Source organism: Salvelinus namaycush, chromosome 15, assembly GCF_016432855.1.
Source record: "Salvelinus namaycush isolate Seneca chromosome 15, SaNama_1.0, whole genome shotgun sequence".
In the NCBI taxonomy this organism is placed as follows: domain Eukaryota; kingdom Metazoa; phylum Chordata; class Actinopteri; order Salmoniformes; family Salmonidae; genus Salvelinus; species Salvelinus namaycush.
This window is the reverse complement of record NC_052321.1, coordinates 26,198,853-26,219,582: the sequence shown is the minus strand read 5'-3', so window position 1 is coordinate 26,219,582 and position 20,730 is coordinate 26,198,853. Positions and strand designations below refer to the sequence as shown.

Here is a 20,730-nt window from a genome sequence, read left to right as displayed (position 1 = left end):
GCATGCCTATCAAATCACAGCAATCCTATCCAGGAGGTTCTGGTTGAGATGACTGATGGACTGGATTAGTCTGGAGTGTGTGGGCAATGAGGTGAATTTCACCTTTACTGACCACTCCTTTGAGTGTTTGGGGAGTGAATTACTATTTTGTTGACAATATTGAGGAAGTAGAGCACAGTGCTTTTCTCAATTTTATTGAATTATAAAAAGTGGTTCAAATCTTAATTGCAGCAAATGTTCTCTGTTACACCCAATGGTTAGAGTGGCACCATAGCAAGGTGACGGTTGTCTAAGTGACATACTGTGTTCGAGGGGGGCCATGGAGGGGTGGCAGCAGCTGGGCAAGAGATTTCCACTTGCCCATTCCAGCTGGTGACAGGACGCACCTTGACTGGAACTGCTTGGATGTGACTGGGATGGGTCTAATGATGTTACAGTTAGAGCCAATAGCTCTGTGTAGTTGGCACCCCACATTATCCAATCAATTAATCAGTTTTCCAGCATTTTCTGGGATGTGGTCTTTGATTAGATTGAGGTCAAACTTCACATCTGCTTTCCACAGGACATAAAACTGTGGCGAGTTTTCCTAAACTGGTCAGTGAGTACATGAACAAGAAGCTGGATGAGTTTGTGACCCATACACTGCCCTTTGAGCAGTTCAGAAGGCTTCGGTTTAATGCATGCTGGGAAATGGTAAGGCATTGCAGAAGAAATCACATTAAAGTCAGCTTTCCATTTAGTATGTTTCCACAAGGTTATAAATTGGAAATCCTTACCATCCTTTCCCCCTTCTTACTTTGCAGTATTTGTGTTGTCATGAAATTCTAGGAAAGGAATTTCACTCCTTATTTATCAATTTGAATTTAATACAATAAATCAAAGGATTGTCTTACTGGTCAATTTCATTTGAACCTCGTCGCCAGGCTAATTACGCATAGCATTGGGAGTAAGAATCTAGTCTAATGAATGAGATGAATTGCATTTGCAGAGTCAGATTGCCATAATGTGCACATTATGGGAAGTACAATAAAAGAAAAACAAATGCAGAACTACCAGCTAATGTAAAACAATTAATACTTCAAATGATTACTATTTTAATACAGTATTCTGGAATCGGGTATTAACTCACAGGTCTGTGGTAAACCCAAACTTCTGCTGCAATAGAGCCTTTGGCATTTATACAGTCCTCACACTCAAAACAAAAAAAAACACATACACAACAGCTGCTTATCACTCCATCATAGAAGAAATAAAAAGGTGGCAGAGAAACTGTGGAAAGACTGGAAATGGAGACTCAAGACTGTTGCTCGCACCAGTAAATCGACAGCATACCAAGGTAAATAGCAATTGACTGGACTGAGGAATAACGGATATATGCTGCCTGGACATTAGCCAGCATGCTCATTCTTAATTCACAAAAATTAAGGCTCAACGCACTGCACCAGGACAAGTCCAATCCAGACCCCAGGGTTCGTAGCACTGCCAACTTCAACCCAGATTCAAACCAGACCAGGGGATGCCAGGTGAGGGATTCTGGTCAATCAATTAAACATTACTAAACTAGTTCACTCCCAGAGAAAAAAGAAAACCAGCAGTGCTGCAGACCTCAGGGCCCAGATTTGAATAGACCTGGACTACACACCTTAGCAGAAAACTACAGGTGAGCTGAACAGCTCCCCTTCCCTGGCCACATCTGGCCGGTCAATAGGAGCACGGCTGCCTTGATATCAATTAAGCAATACAGTAAGGTAGCACATGTCTAAAAGTCATGGGGTCAAACTAAAGCCTGATCCCTTCCATGCCTCTTCCGTTATACACATCAACAGAATCCAAGCTAACAATCAAGGTAAGAATTCAACCTGCAACTGCGCAAAGCCACATTTCATGAAAACACTTCCCTTATTTGTCCTTTTTATCTCCTGATGAGACATTTCTTTTTTTAAAACAGCCTAGATAAAAAATCCACACAGTTGATATCAAATGTATTCAAGTACTTTCCGTTAATTTTGGAGAAGGACAGTAAATTCGTTGAACAGTGAGAGCTGGGCCACGGCAGGCGGGCGGGTCGGGCCTCCAGGGGGTGTGGTGCCTCAGGTTAGAGGTGTGTGTGTGTGTGTGTGTGTGTGTGTGTGTGTGTGTGTGTGTGTGTGTGTGTGTGTGTGTGATACGACGGGGGTGCAAAAGAGAACGCATCCCGTGAGACAGTCCCTTTGTTGCTGTTCCCCCCCAGTTTAGATTTGGTTCAGGAAGTGGGGACGTCCGTTGTCATCCAGCCGGCGCGTCAGAATGTCACAGCCCGTCTCAGTCACCAGGAGGGTGTGCTCAAACTGGGCCGAACGCTTCCCGTCCCGGGTCACTGCTGTCCAACCATCAGGCCACGTCTCATCCTGCCAACCACCTATGCAGAACACACACACAGTATTACACATAGGTATATAATTACCAACCATTAGACACAAAATTACACCCCAAATCTGCAGTCATGTCTCAGATGGCCCTTACCTTCACAGATCATGGGCTCGATGGTGAATACATGGCCGGGCTTAATCACTCCGACTGCTTTGTTTTCTGCAAAGGAAAGAGTAAACCCACTGCTTTATACATCTTACCCCAAATCACCGTTGGGGATTAATAAAGTAGGCTACTATGTTATCTGAGAATAGGATGTCAATTTCACGAGCTTATTGGTGTAAGGAGAGGAAGTAGGACCGGAACAATACCAGTATCTCTATATTTTTTCCATGGCAAAAATGGAGAAAAAAAGCAGACTCAACTCTTCGGTCCTTTAAAAACCTGCTGTATGTAAAATAGTGTGCTGTAGCTTGGAAAATAAATATGACTAAATAAATGACAATTGTTTGTTTCCAACATTAGGGCTGTTTTACTAAACAAGTTACATCCGCTTTGTGTTGTTTCCTTGCCATGATACTAATGAGTATCGCAATACAGGTATCATCCCGGCCCTAAGAAGTAGTGTTACGCACTGGCATAGTGTGGCACGTTAGGAGCAGTGTGGAACAGTTTGTGGATGCCGTGGCCACAGTAGCTCCGCACCACAGAGAAGCCGTTAGCCTGGGCATGTTTCTGGATGATGTTACCAAGCTCCCTGTAGCGGATACCTGGCTTCACTAGAAAAGGGAGAGAAAAAAAACAAAGTGGCAATTAGCAGTTGAAACAAAGCATTCTCCCCACCCGTTTCAGTAAAAAGCTGAGGGATGGGGCTGGAGAAAAGTTACCTCTCAAATTCAGACAGAACTGTGGATGCAAGGACTGACCATCCATGATATCAAAATGATAGTTAACCATGTTGAGGCTATATAGGTGTTTGTTTACAAACATTGGAGTAAAACATACTTATATTTTGGGTTAAGGATGGGGTACGGCAGTTGAACTAAGCTCATGAGGCATTTATAAGTTATATTCTTCAAGAATCAAATGGGTACATATCATTCATTTATGAGTCCCAAAATGGATGTAGCAACAGCTGACTGCCCCTTTAACTTTGAGATAGTGACCTAATTGCTAAAGAAATCATCATCATCATCATCTGGCATCAGGTAAGAGATCCTACCGGAGTCGATGGCTTGCATAAGGCATTCGAAGGTGGTCTGGACAAGTTTTTTTGCCCCTTCATCTGCCTCCCCAACGAAGAAGGTCTCGTTGAGGTCTCCGTGAAAACCATTGTGGTACACAGTAATATCCACTGCAAAGGAGGGGGGAAAGAGATGCCGAACATTAGCAGAAATATATGCACGCTAGGGAGCAAAATGGCAAAGCTGAACGCTAATGAGACCATTTGTCTTGTCTAACCATGCTGTAAGTCAGGTTTTTGGCTGCGTCTCCGATTGGATATGGCTCTTCAGAAGAGACTTAGCAGAAATATATAGGACAAAGGCTACATTTTGGCTGAAGTCCTATAGACTGTTGCTGAATACTAAATCAAATCATTTCTCTTGTCAAACCATGCTGTGAGCAAGAAGTCTACGGCAGTCTGTCGAATGGGAACAGCCCATTCTCTATGTGCATCTCAATAGTCTAAAGTGGCCGTCTCTAGTTAAATCCCATTATACTCAATGATCTGATAACAGCACATCCATTAGGTGAAAGCATATGAAGGATGCCAACTAGGGATTTGCTGTTTACCTGCCCAGTCCATTCACATCAGTAAAGACTAAGGGAGTGAGATGAGGAAGCCACTTTAGACTATGGAGATTCCTCCCGGGAAGCCTACCGTTGAGGATATCCCCATCCACCAGAGGTCTCCTGTCTGGGATGCCGTGGCAGATGACCTCGTTGACTGACGTGCAGCAGGACTTGGGGAAGTTATAGTAGTTGAGAGGGGAGGGGTAACAGTTTCTGGCTGTGCAGGCCTGGAGGAAGAAAGAAAAACGTAATTACACATCAACAATCAAGATGAGGGAGAGAGGAGAATAGAAAGAGAAAGGAAGAGAATGAGGGGATAGGAGAGGGGGAAAAGGAGGCCAGGGTCTTTACCAGATGCACAGTGTAGTCAATCTCCTCCGTGGTCATGCCAGGTTTTACCATCAGGGCGGCGATGTCAAGCACCTCTCGGGCCAGCTACAAAAAGACAAATGTCTTTCCATTTCAAACTGTTTTTAGAGCTATGTTAATAACTGCAACGGAGAAAAGTGACAAAGCAATTGAATAATTTACCTTACACACAACTGTCATGCCTTCTATGTCTTCGGCAGAAAGGATCTTGATCTGTGAAGTGCCCTTCAAAGACTGCTCCGACTCAGACATGCCTTTAAAAAAAGCAAACAGAATTGACATACCGGCTTTGTTTTAACATCACTATTCCATCCATACACCAAACTCACCCTGATCAGCATTCCATCAAACTGAGTCAAAGAAAGTAACTAAGACTCTCACTTGAAACTGACTGCTCAAACATAACTACATAGTGTCATTACACTCCAAAGCACACGCACACAGCTACTATGTCAACCTCCTTGCTATTAACATAGAAAAGAGCTTAATGTGGAGTACTGACCATAATACTACCTTCATCATCACATCCTTCTAATGGTAGCCTACATCTAGGATGAAAAAGTGTCCCTAGCTTTACTTAGAAGCCCACATCACAGAATATATTCATCCAATTAAAGTAGACACCAAACGTCTTCACCTAACCTGGCTATATTAAAAGAAAATAAATGAAAACACCACGAGGATGTGGTCCTACACAAGTCGACCAAGAGGCATGACAATGTTGCTCTGCAGACCTCCTGAAGCCATTCTCTGAATTCTGCAGAGTCCAAATTAACCTCTACCCCCTATATTAGACACACCTGTAGAGCTGAAAGGATCATTTACTCCTGTGCAAATATATAATAGCTACATAATTCTGTGCTATGGGGGCCTTGTATTGATATACTGTTATTATGGTTGAGCCACATGGTTTAATAGACTTTTCATTGGAATGAAAATGACATTCTTATTGTACAGTTCTTATCTGTCATGAGATCACAAAACCAAAAACGATGTTTACATACAATGTGTAGACCACAGCATTGATATGCTCTTCATAAGTGTAGGCAACATCACTGACGCATGGGCCACAACCACAGTCAGTTTATCAACCACTTAGACGACATGACTACTGTACCACATCCACATCACCACGATAAAATACAAACCATAGCTCTACTACAGCAACAAAGGATGAATGAAAAGGCCATGCAAAAATGTTGGGCCATGCTCTAGTTTCCTGCCAGGTGTTCACCAATTGAGACATACGAAAGAAACAAAATAGTTACACAATAAGAGAGCGACTGTGTGTGGTCATGTGCCGCACATATGTAAATAGACAACTGGGCGTGGGATGGGGGTGTTGGAGTAGGACATACCTGCCATAAGACCCACTTCTGCGGCTGAAGTGATGAGTAGAAGAGCTTCAGACACCAGCCTCAATCACACTTCCTCTCAAACACTCACAAGCGCTTGCATACATAGCCACACGCAAACAAAGTGGGAATGATTGTGGTATCAACCAAGACGAATAAGCTTCTTTCAGAGGGTAGCAAATGTATACAGGAATGTTCTGCTATTTAAGTTTGTCCACAGAAGGTAAAAATGTATTCTAGGGTAAAGTTTACTAGTCTAATGCACTGGAGGTGGAGTCAATTTCAGTTTAGTAAATTAAGGAATAATTTCTTAATAAAAAAGTTCAAGTGATATCGACCCAAATCTTGTTAAGAGACTAGCAAATAGTCAGATGGTACCTGCTACAAATATCTACAACAGCCATTTAACTCGGGGATTAAAGCAAAAATAAATCCCATGACAAACTTAAAATCAATCTCAGATCGATTGTCCGGGGCCAAATTAACCTACCCTTTAATTAGGGAAAGATGGTAATTTTGTACATGCACTGAAACTGCGAGTTGCCCTTTTAAATACGCCATTGTCCCCTTTGAGCTCTGTCGCGTAGTGATGGGTATTGTGTTTTTTCTGTGAGCTGGTTCATTGGGCTCCGTTCACCTAAGAGCTGTTCATTTGGCTCACAAACGGTTCTTCGTTCATTAATGCTTAGAAACTGACCTAACAATTAAGTAACTTTTAAAGCCTAAAATGTTGCCTACCATTATGCCAGATCATGAAAAAAATCAAAAAAATCAAATACCTGACCAAATTATATGGCCTGCAATGTGGTGTCAGCAACACACATGCATGTCAGTAGGGGGCATAAAGTTTAACAGCAAAAATAAAAATGAGAATGTTTGGGAATATATATTTCGCAGAACAGACATGCTTCTGTATTAGGCGGTGTCATCTCCAAACCAGCGCCCCTGCCCACCCCCGGATATGTTTTATTGCGGATCTACACTGATCTCAAAAAAGACCTCTCCTGAATACATATGATGGAAATCCGTCGCAGTGACAAACCTTTAACCCTAATCTACTCTAACCTACACAGATGAATTCATCCTGTTAACCTGTTCGCATAGATATTGTGTGCGCAACACTTGCATTCCAGTTAAACAATGGGCTGTTTGTTCTCTGAACCAACATAAAAAGCCTAGGGGTAGATCAACTATGCTATTGAGCAAACAATCTCCCTAGCCAGGTTCACAATGTGTAGACTAGACTCAGGACAACAGGAATAGATTGGATGCCATTAACAATTAAACAGCACTGTGGCAGACTTGCCAGACTGTCTAGTAATCAATGCTGGGCAAGGGCAGCAAAGCACATTGACAGTTAAACATTCAAATATATCCAGATGTGCTGCTTATGGTTATATTATTTAACCCAGCCAATATGTATTAGGCCCAGAATTTTCTAATTTAGAAAAGTGGAACAGCAGAAAGAGGTTACGTTCTAATTTTGCCAAGACAGCAGTATAGAGATCATCAGAACAGGGGGAGTGACTCATGTGAAATGGGTTACTTTGATGGGGGCCACAAAATTTGAACGCATCATGAGAGGCAGCAGTGGCTCGCGGTTCTGCGTACCCACATCCATACCCAAACATGTAGTCAACCCATTTGTGCAGTTAAACCACAACTCAATGCATTATACCAGTAGCATTCAAAATCCTTGACATTGGATACAAATACCACAATAAGAAGTTCTATACGTATTTACTGTTTTATAAAGTCAGTGGTCTTTATAAAAAAAGTGGTCAAGATAAGTCGTATAAAATGTTCACATTCCACTGCATTCAACTAATAAAAAAAAAACGATTTCAATATAAATTAATATTTGAGTTAATTTCAAAACAGAGAAGGGAAACAGATCAGTGCAGCCCTCACTACTTCCATTGAGTATTAAGGCTGTATTAAACAAATAAAAATGTAAATATCTGCCTTTGAGATTTCTTTAGCCTAAGAAAATACACAGTAAAATAAATGGAGATTTGTTTGACAAATTTTTAAGAACTAATAGCCTTCTACAAAAAAACAGAACTAATGGAGCCTAATAATCAGAACATGTGGAATTGTTATCACCAATGCTCATAAAAAGTGAAGACAGATAAATGACGCATCCTGTAGCTGTCAACACATGCGGCAGGTATATTTATGGTAGGCTACTGTAATGCTCTCTATGCAGCTAATTCTCCCAATAAGTGCAGGCTTTTAAGTAAAACTACTTCAACACTAGTTCATTTTGAATGCTTAGCAGAACAGGAAGATGGTCCAATTCACGCACTTATCATGAGAACATCCCTGGTCATCCCAACAGCATCTGATCTGGCGGACTCACTAAACACAAATGCTTAAATTTGTAAATTATGGTCTGAGTGTTGGAGTGTGCCCCTGGCTATCTGTAAATTTAAAAAACAGGAAAATCGTGCTGTCGGGTTTACTTAATTTACGGAATTTGAAATTATTTTACTTTTGATACTTAACCAAATATTTGTAGACTTTTACTTCAGTCATTTTCTATTAACGGGTCTTTACTCAAGTATGACAACTGGGTACATTTTCCACCACTGATTATAGACTGCCCTACATATCCCATAATGGTACAGGAAACATACTCCTCAAAAGGGAAAAAATATAATGTGAGGGTTAGGTTACAGAAATAAGTGCAACCAGCAGCAACAACCACTTGTAATCAGTTGTCTTTTAAAATGTGACACTTGTGGTCTCTCATGTGCATGCACAAGGGAGGGATGGTTGTACATACCACACGCATGAGATGGAAGTGTTTTGAGAGTCTGTTTCTCTTTAGATTTAAGATTGTGGAAAAGCTGCTCCTACAAATGGGCTCCCAAAAATGCTGGCCAGTGAAAGTTCAAATTCTCTCAAGCGTGGGAAACTGAACTCTGGCAACAGTTCCCAAAACTCAATCCCCCTCTCGTTCCGTTTTGATTGAAAGAAGGTGTCGGCCTGCAACTCTCAAAGCTCAATTTGCAATTCGGTGGGCTGTTCATTCACAACAGAGGAGATTGGATCAGTGAACAGATGGATGCGAGGCTGCATATCGTGGAAGTCTTGAAAGCGATCTTTGAATTGCTCCTGTAATGTTGTGATGTCAGCTGTGTACCAGCTGAAGGGGACAGTGTTCTCGCATTCAGAGATGTCAGTGTGCAAATCTGCACATGTGGGAAAGTGGGCAAGATTCAGCAGGTCTAATGACAGGTGGTCTTTGAACAGTTCAAGTTTGCGCTGAATCCCATTCACAAAGGCGTAAAGAGCTACCACAGTCTGATTTCGTCCATGTGTTAGCAGTTGGTTATTCTTTAATAACACAGACCCCAAAGCAAATCAGGGGGACGAAAATAGGTTTATTCAAAGCAGACAAATCATGCTTGGAAGTAGATGGTAGATGTTCATGCTCCCCTGTCTTCAGTGGTTCTCTCCTGTGGTTCTCTCCACAGAACAAAGGGACAGGATGTAGTTTTATAACACAGCCCTAGCCTGTGGTTGACCAATTAGAATTCCTTGCAATAAAACTGGGCCAATGGCCAAATAACAAATATCCCATTTCAGGTTGGACCAATAAGAACGTGCCACACGTAGCTATAAGTTCAGGACTGACATTCCTACCAGATGTTGAACTGAAAACCAACCATTTCCATTGATAATTCCCTATTGACCGTTAGTACTCGATTTACTTTTAGTACTTTGACCTCTCGTCCTCTGCGTTGTGTATTTATCTTCAAAATATTCTTACACCTTCAGATGCTGGGTTATGTCAGTAAGAAAGGCCAGATCAGAGAGAAAGCTGATATCCCTAAATTCACAAAAAACACTGGTATCCACACTGATGCTCCCCTCCAAAAACAGAGGACTCTGTGCGCAATGAAAATAACCTCTCCAGGAATTTACCGCAGCTCATCCATCATATCCCTGTGAAGTTGAAGATCACCATACGCAGCAGACATCAGAGGGAGTCCATAAACTTCGATGTTTGACAGCTCTGTTCGCTCCTTGGATCAAGTTGGTAACTTGTCACAACATCCATGACTGAAGTTAAGCTTCTTTCCACAGAGCTTCCTACAATTATAAAATAAGCACAATTTGACTGCAAACATAAGCTACATCCACACAGACAAAACTAAGTGACGTTTGTAATTTATTTTATTTATACACCGAAAAAATATGAAATGCAACTATTTCAAAAGATTTTACTGAGCTACAGTTCATAAGGAAATCCATCAATTGAAATAAATTCATTAGGCCCTAATATATGGATTTCACAATACAGATACGCATCTGTTGGTCACAGATACCTTACAAAAAAAGTAGGGGCTTGGATCAGAAAACCAGTCTCTGGTTTGACCACCACTTGCATCATGCAGCGTGACATCTTTCACATAGTTGATCAGGCAATTGATTGTGGCCTGTGGAATGTTGTTCCACTTCTCTTCAATGGATGTGCGAAGTTGCTGGATATGGGAGTGAACTGGAACGCGCTGTCGTACATGTCGATCCAGAGCATTCCAAACATGCTCAACGGGTAACATGGGATGTAAACAAATCTGGGCTCTTTTATTTCAGCTCATGAAACCAACACTTTACATGTTGCGTTTATATTTTTATTCAGTTTATTATGTGATATTAAAGCCGAGTATAGCCTATGAATTTATGAAAACATGATTGAGTGGTCTTACTTGGTGAATGACGCAGTACAGGGCAGTCCACACCACTCTGGTGCAGCAATCCTGCAAATCCAGTGGGTTATCCTTGCGTTGAAAAGTTGTAAAAACCACTGAAAACCGTGACAAAGTCCTTGACTACAGTGAAAACGTCAGTTCCCTTTGTGGTAGCATGCAAAGGGATTAATTTCAAAAGTTTGTGAAGGTCAAATGCACTGTAAATAGCACAAGTATAGATCAGTAACTGACTGATATCGGTCACATCAGTACTCTCATACAACGCAAGGGAAAAGGAGAAAAATGTCAGAAAGTGGAGTCACAATTCAATGGCTCAGACACAACACGTATGTGGCAGAGGACTCCAGACAATCACGGATTATTAACGTGAAAACTAGCCACGTCACGGACACCAATGTTTTGCTCCAGGACAAGCTAAACACCTGGTCTGTGTCGAGGGAAACACTGCCGCCGATGGGGGCCACCGCCTCTACCATTGACCGTGAGCTCTCGTTCTCCGTGGCCGATGTAAGTAAGACATTTAAAGGTGTTAACCCTTGCAAGGCTGGCGGTCCAGACGGCATCCCTAGCCACGTCCGTAGAGCATGCGCAGACCAGCTGGCTAGAGTGTTTACAGACATACAGTGCATTCAGAAAGTATTCTGACCCCTTGACTTTTCCACATTACAGCCTTATTCTTAAATGGATGAAATTGTCCCCCCCTCAATCTACACCCAATATGCCATATTGACAAAGCAAAAATTGGTTTAGACATTTTTGCAAATGTATTCAAAATTAAAAAAAACTCACATTTACATAAGTATTCAGACCCTTTACTCAGTACTTTGTTGAAGTACCGTTGGCAGCGATTACAGCCTTGAGTCTTCTTTGGTGACACTAAAAGCTTGGCACACCTGTATTTGGTGAGTTTCTTCCATTCTTCTCTTCAGATCCTCTCAAGCTCTGTCAAGTTGGATGGGGAGCGTCGATGGACAGCTATTTTTAGGTCTCTCCAGAGATGTTTGATCGGGTTCATGTCGGGGCTCTGTCTGGGCCACTCAAGGATATTCAGAGACTTGTCCCAAAGCCACTCCTGCGTTGTCTTGGCTGTGTGCTTAGGGTCGTTGTCCTGTTGGAAGGTGAACCTTCGCCCCAGTCAGATCCTGCGCGCTCTGGAGCAGGTTTTCATCAACAATCTTTCTGTACTTTGCTCCATTCATCTTTCTCTCAGTCCTGACTAGTCTCACAGTCCCTGCCGCTGAAAAACATAACCACAGCATGCTGCCACCACCATGCTTCACTGTAGGGATGGTGCCAGGTTTCCTCCAGACATGACGCCTGGCGTTCAGGCCAAAGAGTTCAATCTTGGTGTCATCAGACTAGAGAATCTTGTTTCTCATGGTCTGAGAGTCTTTAGGTGACTTTTGGCAAACTCCAAGCAGGTAGTCTTGTGTCTTTTACTGAGGAGTGGCTTCTCTCTGGCCACTCTAGTATAAAGGCCTGATTGGTGGAGTGCTGCAGAGATGGTTGTCCTTCTGGAAGGTTTTCCTATCTCCACAGAGGAACTCTGGAGCTCTGCCAGAGTGACCAACGGTTTCTTGGACACCTCCCTGACCAAGGCCCTTCTCCCCCGATTGCTCAGTTTGGCCGGGTGGCCAGCTCTAGGAAGAATCTTGGTGGATCCAAACGTCTTCTATTTAAGAATGATGGAGGCCACTGTTCTTCGGGACCTTCAATGCTGCAGAAACGTTTTGGTGCCGTTGACCTCATGGTTTGGTTTTTGCTCTGACATGCACTGTCAACTGTGGGAACTTATATAGACAGGTGTGTGCCCTTCCAAATCATGTCCAAACAATTGAATTTACCATAGGCGGACTCCAATCAAGTTGTAGAAACATCTCAAGGACAATCAATGGAAACAGGATGCACCTGAGCTCAGTTTCAATTGACATAGCAATGGGTCTGAATACCTATGTAAATAAGGTACAGGTTTATTTAATACAAAGCTGTTTTCACTTTGTCATTATGGGGTATTGTGTGTAGATTGAAGAGGGGGGAAAATACTATTTTATCAATTTTAGGATAAGGCTGTAATGTAACAAAATGTTTTTAAAAATACAAGGGATCTGAATACCTTACAAATACACTGTATTCAATCTCTCTCTATCCCAGTCTGTTGTCCCCACTTGCTTCAAGATGTCCACCATTGTTCCTGTACCCAAGAAGGCAAAGATCACTGAACTACATGACTATGGCTCTGTATAACTCACTTCTGTCATGAAGCGCTTTGAGAGGCTAGTAAAGGATCATATCACCTCCACCTTACCAGACACCCTAGACCCATTGCAATTTGCATACCACCCTAATAGAGCCAAGGACTACGCAATCACCATCACACTGCCCTATCCCATCTGGACAAGAGGAATACCTATGTAAGAATGTTGTTCATTGACTACAGCTCAACCTATAGTACCCTTCAAGCTCATCATTAGGCCCTGGGTCTGAAGCCCGCCCCGTGCAACTGGTTCCTGGACTTCCTGACAGGCCACCCCCCCAGGTGGTGAAGGTAAGCAACAACACCTCCACTACACTCATCTTCAACACAGGGGCCCCACAAGGGTGCGTGCTCACTGTTCACCCATGACTGGGTGGCCACGCACATCGCCAACTCAATCCTCAAGTTTGCAGACACAGTGCTAGGTCTGATTACCAACAACGACGAGAGCCTACAGGGAGGTGGTGAGGGCCCTGATGGAGAGGTGCCAGGAAAATATCCTCCCTCAACAAAACTTCAGGAGACAGTAGAGGGAGCACATCCACATCTACATGGCCGCAGTGAAGATGAAAAGCTTCAACTTCCTTGGCGTACACATCACTGACAATCTGAAATGGTCCACACAGAAAGTATGGTGAAGGCAGCGCAACAGTGCCTCTTCAACCTCAGGAGGCTGAAGAAATTCAGCTTGGCCCCTAAGTCCCCCATTAACTTCTACAGATGCACAATTGAGAGAATCCTGTCGGGCTGCATCACTGTCTGGTACATCAACTGCACCAAACGCAACCGCAGGGCTCTCCAGCGGGTGATGCGGTCTGCCCAACGCATCACCGGGGTCACAACCCCTGCCCTCCAGGTCATCTACAACACCCGGTGTCACAGGAATGCCAAGAAAATCATCAAGGACTTCAGCTACCCGAGCCACTGTCTATTCACCCCGCTACCATAGAAAAGGCGATGTCAGTACAGGTGCATCAAAGCTGGGACAGAGACTGAAAAACAGCTTCTATCTCCAGGCCATCAGATGTTTAAATAGTCACCACTAGCTGGTATCCTGCCCTGAACTTTAGTGACTGTCACGAGCAAGCTACCAAAAGGTTACTGTACCTTAGACACTGCTGCACTATGTACATAGTCATGGAACCCTGGTCAATGTAATAATGTTTACATACTGTTTTACCCACTTCATATGTATATACTGTATTCTAGTCAAGACCTATCCTATTTAACCATTGCTGTACATACAGTATATTTGGAAAGTATTGAGACCCCTTGACTTTACACATTGTTACGTTACAGCCTTATTCTAAAATGAATTAAGTTGTAAAAAAAAAAAGTAAAAGTAAACATTGCTAATATTACATTGCCCCCCCTCCCCTCCATTTGTTTTGTACACTGCTGCTACTTGCTGTTTAATATCTATGCAGTCACTTCAACCCTACCTACATGTACAAATTACCTCTAACCTGTACCCCCGCACACTGACTCGGTACCGGTACCCCCTGTATATAGCCTCGTTATTGTTATGTTACTTTAGTTTATTTGCTCAATATTTTCCTAACTCTTCATGAACTGCACTGTTGGTTAAGGGCTTGTATAAGTAAGCATTTCATGGCAAGGTCTACACTTGTTGCATTCAGAGCATGTGATAAATAGTTTGATTTGAAATACGACGGTAAAGTTAAAGTAGCCTATTGTTAGCTGACATGGGCTAATTGAGTGACTGTCAGTGAATGACATAAGATAAAAACGGCTAATTCCCAAGACAATTTTGAAATTGCACCTTGTGTATTCTACTATAAGTCTCAAGAGTTAGTTGAGACCTCGAATGAGTTCCAAGTGAACATAAATTTTTGTAAAAATATATTTTTTGTAATTTCTCCACGGGCCACCAGTTGCCCATCCCTGACATGTAACATGGTTAGTGCTGGCTAGCTTATTGGTCAAATCGATGTTATCCAGTAGTTGGCCAGTATCAACATCCTAATCAGATTCATATTCCAATCATGCTCATGTCTATCTATCCAAGTTTGCATGGTTACCTAGCAACATTAGGTGTTTTACCAGGATCATTTGGTCATGGAGGAAAATGTTCAAGCCACTTGCCATCCAGAGAAAGTGAACTGGAATTCACAGTGTGAGTGTGCACTGGCTACTACTTACTCTCAGACTCCGCAGCTTCAGTAGAGAACTACACAGGTGTTGTAACATAATTCTAAATTAAAATGACTTGTTGCATCTTTAGAAGGGTTGTGGGATCATAGGCAAATTGATGCATGGGATTCGCCTCAAGCCATGTTCGAACATTGAAAATCTGTAGCAAAACGGAGCCATTTAATACATAGAAACAGAATGAATCAAACAGCCAAATCATTGACTTGGATGGGGAATCCCACTCCATTCAAATTCTATGCATTTATCCCATCCGATAGCTGAAATTCAGATAACTTTTGAGAAACTGGGCTCTGATGATCACGAACAACGGACATGACATTCTCACTCGTGTCCCGGCGTGCCATTTGGATGAATGTGCCATGAGTGGAGAGACTAACCATGGCTACCTGGTGGCTGATCAGCAGTCAGGTGACAGTTACCTTATGGAGTGAATCCTCAACATTGAGGTTACCATGGTTACATAATGAATGATCAGCTTTAGTGGAATCTATGGCTGGGGCAGAAACCCATTTTCTATGAATGATGTCACCTGATGTTAAACATAGAAACAGTATACATTTCTCAGATAAAGTGTCATGTTTCAATATCAACACAATTCATGACAAAGAATACTAGCCTTGAGAAGATTTTCAAATGGACAGCAAAGAATTTCTTAAAAGTTCAAAGCAACTGGAGGCAGTCTAGGAGGAGTAGCGTTACCTAGTGGATGGTCGGCATAGTCAGGTCTTTCGATGTTACCGGGGACATGCCTCATGGGAGTCTACATGGGGAACCAATGACAGGTGAGATTGATTACATGGAGCTCACAGAAGGAACCAACAAGACGAGAGTTGAGACATGATTACACAGCTCCCAGGGGCTAACGAATAAACTTTACACAAAGCTTGTGTGGCTTATGTCTATTAAATCATGTTGTGTTGACATATGTTGGACTACTATGTAGTCAAGAAAAAAAGCTCCTACATAAAAGCTCTTATCAGCACATTAGCCCAATTTAGAAATGTACCAGAAAGGTGGCCTTACGAGTGGGTAGTGAGGGCGTAGTCTGCCCGTGTAGCGGTAGCCAGGCCATGGGTCTGTGTTGGTGTCGTTCTCCACGCAGTTCTTTGCCTCATCCTGGTTCTTATCCTCCTCTGCAAAAAGAGAATGTAATATAGGACATCTGATTTGACAACATTTTGAAAGATCACAGACTACTCTTGGGCAAGCTTATCCTGTGAGGGCCCAGTGTGGGTGCAGTTTTTTCTTCCAGCCAAGCAGTAAAATGCCCAAGTCGACTAAACAATTGCTTCTTTTTTTTTACATTGATAAATTGAATCCGGTGTGTTGCTGCCTGGCTGAGGGGGAAGCCTGTACCCCAACCGGATATCACAGATTGTCCACCCCTGCTTTAATGGCTGGTACGTATTACAATGTCAAAGTCCATTTTGAATGGCTACACCATTGCTCTATTTCAACATCAAAATTAGAGGATGGAAAAGTTTGGGCATTTATGCAGGCTTTCACATATTCTATGCCTTCAGATGATAGGTCATGTAGGAATGGGAACAATGACAAAGCCCATGAAGCAACATTGTGATCTGTTTGAAAAATTATTTGGAAGTGAGTTGGTCTGTGATAGGATATTGCTAACGAGGCTACGTACTTGCTTTTTTGTGCATCTGCTTGTGAGTAGCCCAGCTCCCTTTGAAGCACTCCTGAATGAGGGGACAAAGCGAGGAGAGATATATCCATATGAGACTGCACATCAGGGGTGTGCGACCTCAAATCATCAATAGCAGCAGTATCTGCTGGCTGTTTGTTTCTCAATGGCACAAATTGCAGAATCAATTCCTCTAAACGTCTGTGGACTGGGATTTGTGCTTTCCTGCTCAATATTATACAAAGGCAGAGGGAAAGAGACCAATGGGCTCTGAATTGCACACATGCTACATAAACCACTTAACAGTTTATTTCAAGACTAGGTCAACAGCCAGTTGACCATGACTAACATCTCTGCTACTCAGTTAATGGATTTTTTGACCAGTGACCACTAGAACAGTGAGAGCAGCAGGAAAAAAATATCCCACCAACCAGCTGGCTTCATGGATAGAGGCTCTGACAGAGTTGCCTGCACAGATCAAAGCAGATCTGCCCACCTCCCAATCAGTCTCTGCCAAAACTGAATCTAGGCCTACACTGCCAGACTGTGATAAGCTTTAAACTAATTGCACTGCCTTTTACCTTTAATGACACACAGCTAAACCACAGACAGATGGGTTAGTTATAAATATGTTTGGCTAAACTGAAACTGGGGCCTGCATTCTTCTTTCCTTGATTCCTTGGCAATTTCAATGATTGACATTTCAAACAAACAGGCCACAGGTGGGTTACTACAGCCAGGCCAGGAGCAGAGAAATCAAATGAATTAGCATGGCTACATCAATTTGTAGAAAGCATGCTTCATGCACAGTTTAATTTAATTCAGTGCAATAACCAATGCCAATGGGTAAACTAGGCTAACTACCCAACAAGTTTGCTAGACTTCACAAAGTTGATGCTGTTTAACAAACACCGCGCTAGCAAATGAGTTAGCTAATGTTAGTAGCTAACTAGCAGTTAACTAACTAGTTAGAATACACAAACTACAATAAACTAAACAAGCATTTTTCATACGGGAGGATAATGTTAGCTATTGGCTTCAAATAAAGTTCCTAGCTAATGTGTTTGCAAACCATTGCTTTTTAGCTAGGGTTTTAAGCAGAAAATGCGTGTAGTTAGTTAGCTAGCTACTGTAGCTAACTAGCATCATATGTTAGGCTACTTAAAGGGGTGTGAGGAAACTCAATTAGGGCAACTGTCAGCGCTAGCTACCTCGTGATGAAGGATACTGGGCCGCTGTGTGTATCATGTCAGACCCTTTCAAACTGAATGAATTAGAAAACGAATGCTACCTGAGAGCAAAAGTATGAGCCTTGGATCCCGAGCTTGATACAGGTTGGACATTGAAGTTTGGCCTCGCTGCTACAGCCTTCTGTTTCGCATTCCCGTGTCTCGATAGCCGCCATGCCTGCCCGCAGTCTAGAGGGGTGGAGACTGGGAGGAGTGGACGGTCTGTCGGATGGAGAAAACCTCGCCAGCGGGAGATATGTGTTCCCTTTTGCAGGGACATCACCGGATAGAAATTCCAATATGGCTGCCAACGCAATGCCAAATATGGACATGTGTGTGTGACTTCCAAACTCAGTTGCTCTACTCGCATGTATCCTCTTTGTTTACGTTTTTTGCCTTTAGCTTGCGACACAGCCGTCAAGACATCATGGATGAGATCACTGGATCATCGGAAATGGGGATAAATATATATATATTTTAAAGCTCATCTGAATGCGATGCTCACAAGTTATGTTCATAAAACGATCAGCTAGCTAGTAAACTAGCTTGGTTAGCTAACGTTAGTTTAGCTAGCTACAAATAGAAAGATGAGATAGATGGGTAATGGCGCATATTTAAGGCGTTAAACGGGAAAAATAGTGTTAGAAGTGGTTTTATATTATATATACCTCCTCCATTGTCCATATATTCACACACACACACACACACACACCAAATGATTGGGATAACCTGGTTTGGTTCCATCTAGGTGTAGTCGCTCACCTCTCTTTCTCTCTTGTTAAGTGGGTGTGTGTGCCCGGGCTGTGTTCAGTAGAGAACAACCTTGTCGAAAGTTCAGATATAAAGAAATTGTCTAGATATTATCTTATGTGTCTCTCTGCCAAGTAGGTCTAGCAATTAATCATATCACCTGTATTCATTACATTTGGCCTTCTACAATCTTCAATGTGTGCATTGTCATCCATCTGAACTCAACCCTGTTGATGCTGTCCTTTATGTTTTTTTATTGAAGCTGGGTTGTGTTCATTACGGCACACACCATAACAAAACGTGTCGCAAACAAAAAACATCTGATATTTCACAAGTTCAGATAGTATTCTACCTCCTGTTTCACTGTGTTTTCTTTCTTATTGTGCCTTCTAAACAGTACCCTGTCCTTTGTTGACTTCTCTGTCCATCTCTCTAGTGGTCTGTTGTTGTTATTGTTGTATAGACAATGTTGTCTTCTGTTCTTATTTCCCCAGTGGCCTAGCTGCATTGGGCCGGGCTGTGAGGTGGTGGTGGTCTCTGGGTGCTGGTCTAGGCGGAGAGGCAGGAGGGGCCTGCAGTGGAGGAGTGGCTGTCGGTGTTGAGCTGGTGCCCATGCCAGTCCATCCCCGGGGGCCAGAGAAGGCAGAGTAGATAGCAGCTCAGCTGCCTTGCTCTGCCCTCCCAACAGACACTGGTAGGAGGCAGCCTCAGCAACGGACTCACGAACAGGTGAGAAATGGATGAAGAAGGACGACACACAAAGAGAGACACACACACACGGACATGGTGCAGTACTATACTACAACAAACAGGCTTAACATCCCTTCCCCAAACACACATACAGATACACACACATGCTTTACTTATTTACTCAAGGCTCATTCCATGGGAAATTAAATGTGTAGGCCTATTTGATCTGACCCCCTTTTGCAAAAAATGTACATTGACTATCAGTCTGCAACTACCACAAGATGGTAGTATCTTCTTCCTTCCCATCCTGACTGATTTACAATTTTTGTAATTTAGCAGAAGCTCTTATTCAGAGTGACTTACATGACCAATTAGGGTTTAAAAGTACCTTGCTCAACAACACAGACAGATTTTTCACCTTGTCGGCTTGGGGATTCGAACCAGCAACCTTTCAGTTACTGGCCCAACTTTCTAACCGGTGATGTAAGATACCTGCCTTTTAATATTCTCTCTCATCTTCTCTAACACTGAGGAGGAGTAGAGATTATTTACATTGTCTGAAATATTTCACCTGAGGGATAAGAAACTATGACAACACAGATAGGAGGAGAGATATCTTCCACTGTTCAGTTCTCGCCACAAAATACTCACTCACTCACTCACATATTCTTACCCTGTCCCAGTCTGTTGGTGCCATCATTCCAACCCCTTGTCACTAATGGTGATGCCACATGTTTGGCTTGACAATGACAGCAATGGAGTTGGCAAGAGCACACATCTGGGACTAGGCTACAGACACCTAGGCCTGTTCCCGTAGCCAACTTACACTGCACCACAAACACACATACTAACCCCATTACCTCTATGACCCCCTCCGTTTAGGAGCAGTAACTGTGTGGGTCTCTCGGCCTCGGCCCCCAACAACCCGGAACCTGTCCGTCACTCCCGCATCCCTGACCTACCATTGCATGTGCAAGGGAGATATAAGAGGCTTATCCCGGCAAGAATGTGGTAAAAATGGGACTGTATGGAGTGGTGAGAAGGAGGAGGAGGAGCTCCCCCACTATTCGTGTCCAGAAGTAATTTAGGTGCTCTGTAGAGTTTCTTATGTAAATTGACTTGCGACATTCCTGGATTACTCATTATACTAATAAAGTCTGATTTAAAGATAAGATAACTATTGTAAAGTACATTGTGTCTGTAAATTGATAAAGTATGTATAAGCTGGAAGTAGAAGCCTAAGTGTTGTTGTCCATTAGTTTCCTCCAATTAGGAGAGGGGTGATAGGATTAGGGGAAAATAATAAAGGAAAATATAGATTTTTTAAATATATACAGCACCAGTCAAAAGTTTGGACACACCTACTCATTACAGGGGTTTTCTTTATTTTTACTATTTTCTA

At 42.6% G+C, this 20,730-nt stretch overlaps 1 protein-coding gene and 1 long non-coding RNA gene across 3 annotated transcripts; one reads left to right on the top strand and one right to left on the bottom strand.

Annotated features, from left to right (window-relative positions):
* Positions 1–623: 623 nt before the first annotated feature.
* On the bottom strand, positions 624–18,129 carry LOC120060371 (methionine aminopeptidase 1). 2 transcript variants are annotated; one of them, XM_039009644.1, is made up of 11 exons: positions 17,951–18,129; positions 16,663–16,714; positions 16,041–16,150; positions 15,717–15,777; positions 4,675–4,766; positions 4,495–4,578; positions 4,232–4,370; positions 3,572–3,703; positions 2,985–3,128; positions 2,503–2,568; positions 624–2,398 (listed from the first exon to the last, which is right to left on the bottom strand). In XM_039009644.1, exons 1-11 carry the CDS (start codon positions 18,062–18,064, stop codon positions 2,232–2,234), a joined length of 1,161 nt encoding a protein of 386 aa, XP_038865572.1. In that variant the 5' UTR covers positions 18,065–18,129; the 3' UTR covers positions 624–2,231. The 2 variants fall into 2 exon arrangements, with proteins under 2 accessions (XP_038865572.1, XP_038865574.1); XM_039009646.1 differs by lacking the exon at positions 16,663–16,714 and having other exon boundaries at positions 17,951–18,119.
* LOC120060372 lies at positions 17,901–20,481 on the top strand. Its single transcript, XR_005478221.1, has 3 exons — positions 17,901–18,220; positions 19,133–19,367; positions 20,211–20,481. It is a non-coding gene; the product is annotated as an uncharacterized LOC120060372 (long non-coding RNA).
* Positions 20,482–20,730: the final 249 nt, after the last annotated feature.

Excerpts from the sequence above, each read along its gene's own strand:
- LOC120060371 (XM_039009644.1), bottom strand. The coding sequence starts at position 18,064 with ATGGCGGCTATCGAGACACGGGAATGCGAAACAGAAGGCTGTAGCAGC. Across the intron at positions 16,151-16,662 it reads GCAGATGCACAAAAAAGCAA|AGGAGGATAAGAACCAGGAT; the intron begins GTACGTAGCCTC and ends CTCTTTTTGCAG. Across the intron at positions 4,579-4,674 it reads GCATGACAGTTGTGTGTAAG|CTGGCCCGAGAGGTGCTTGA; the intron begins GTAAATTATTCA and ends GTCTTTTTGTAG.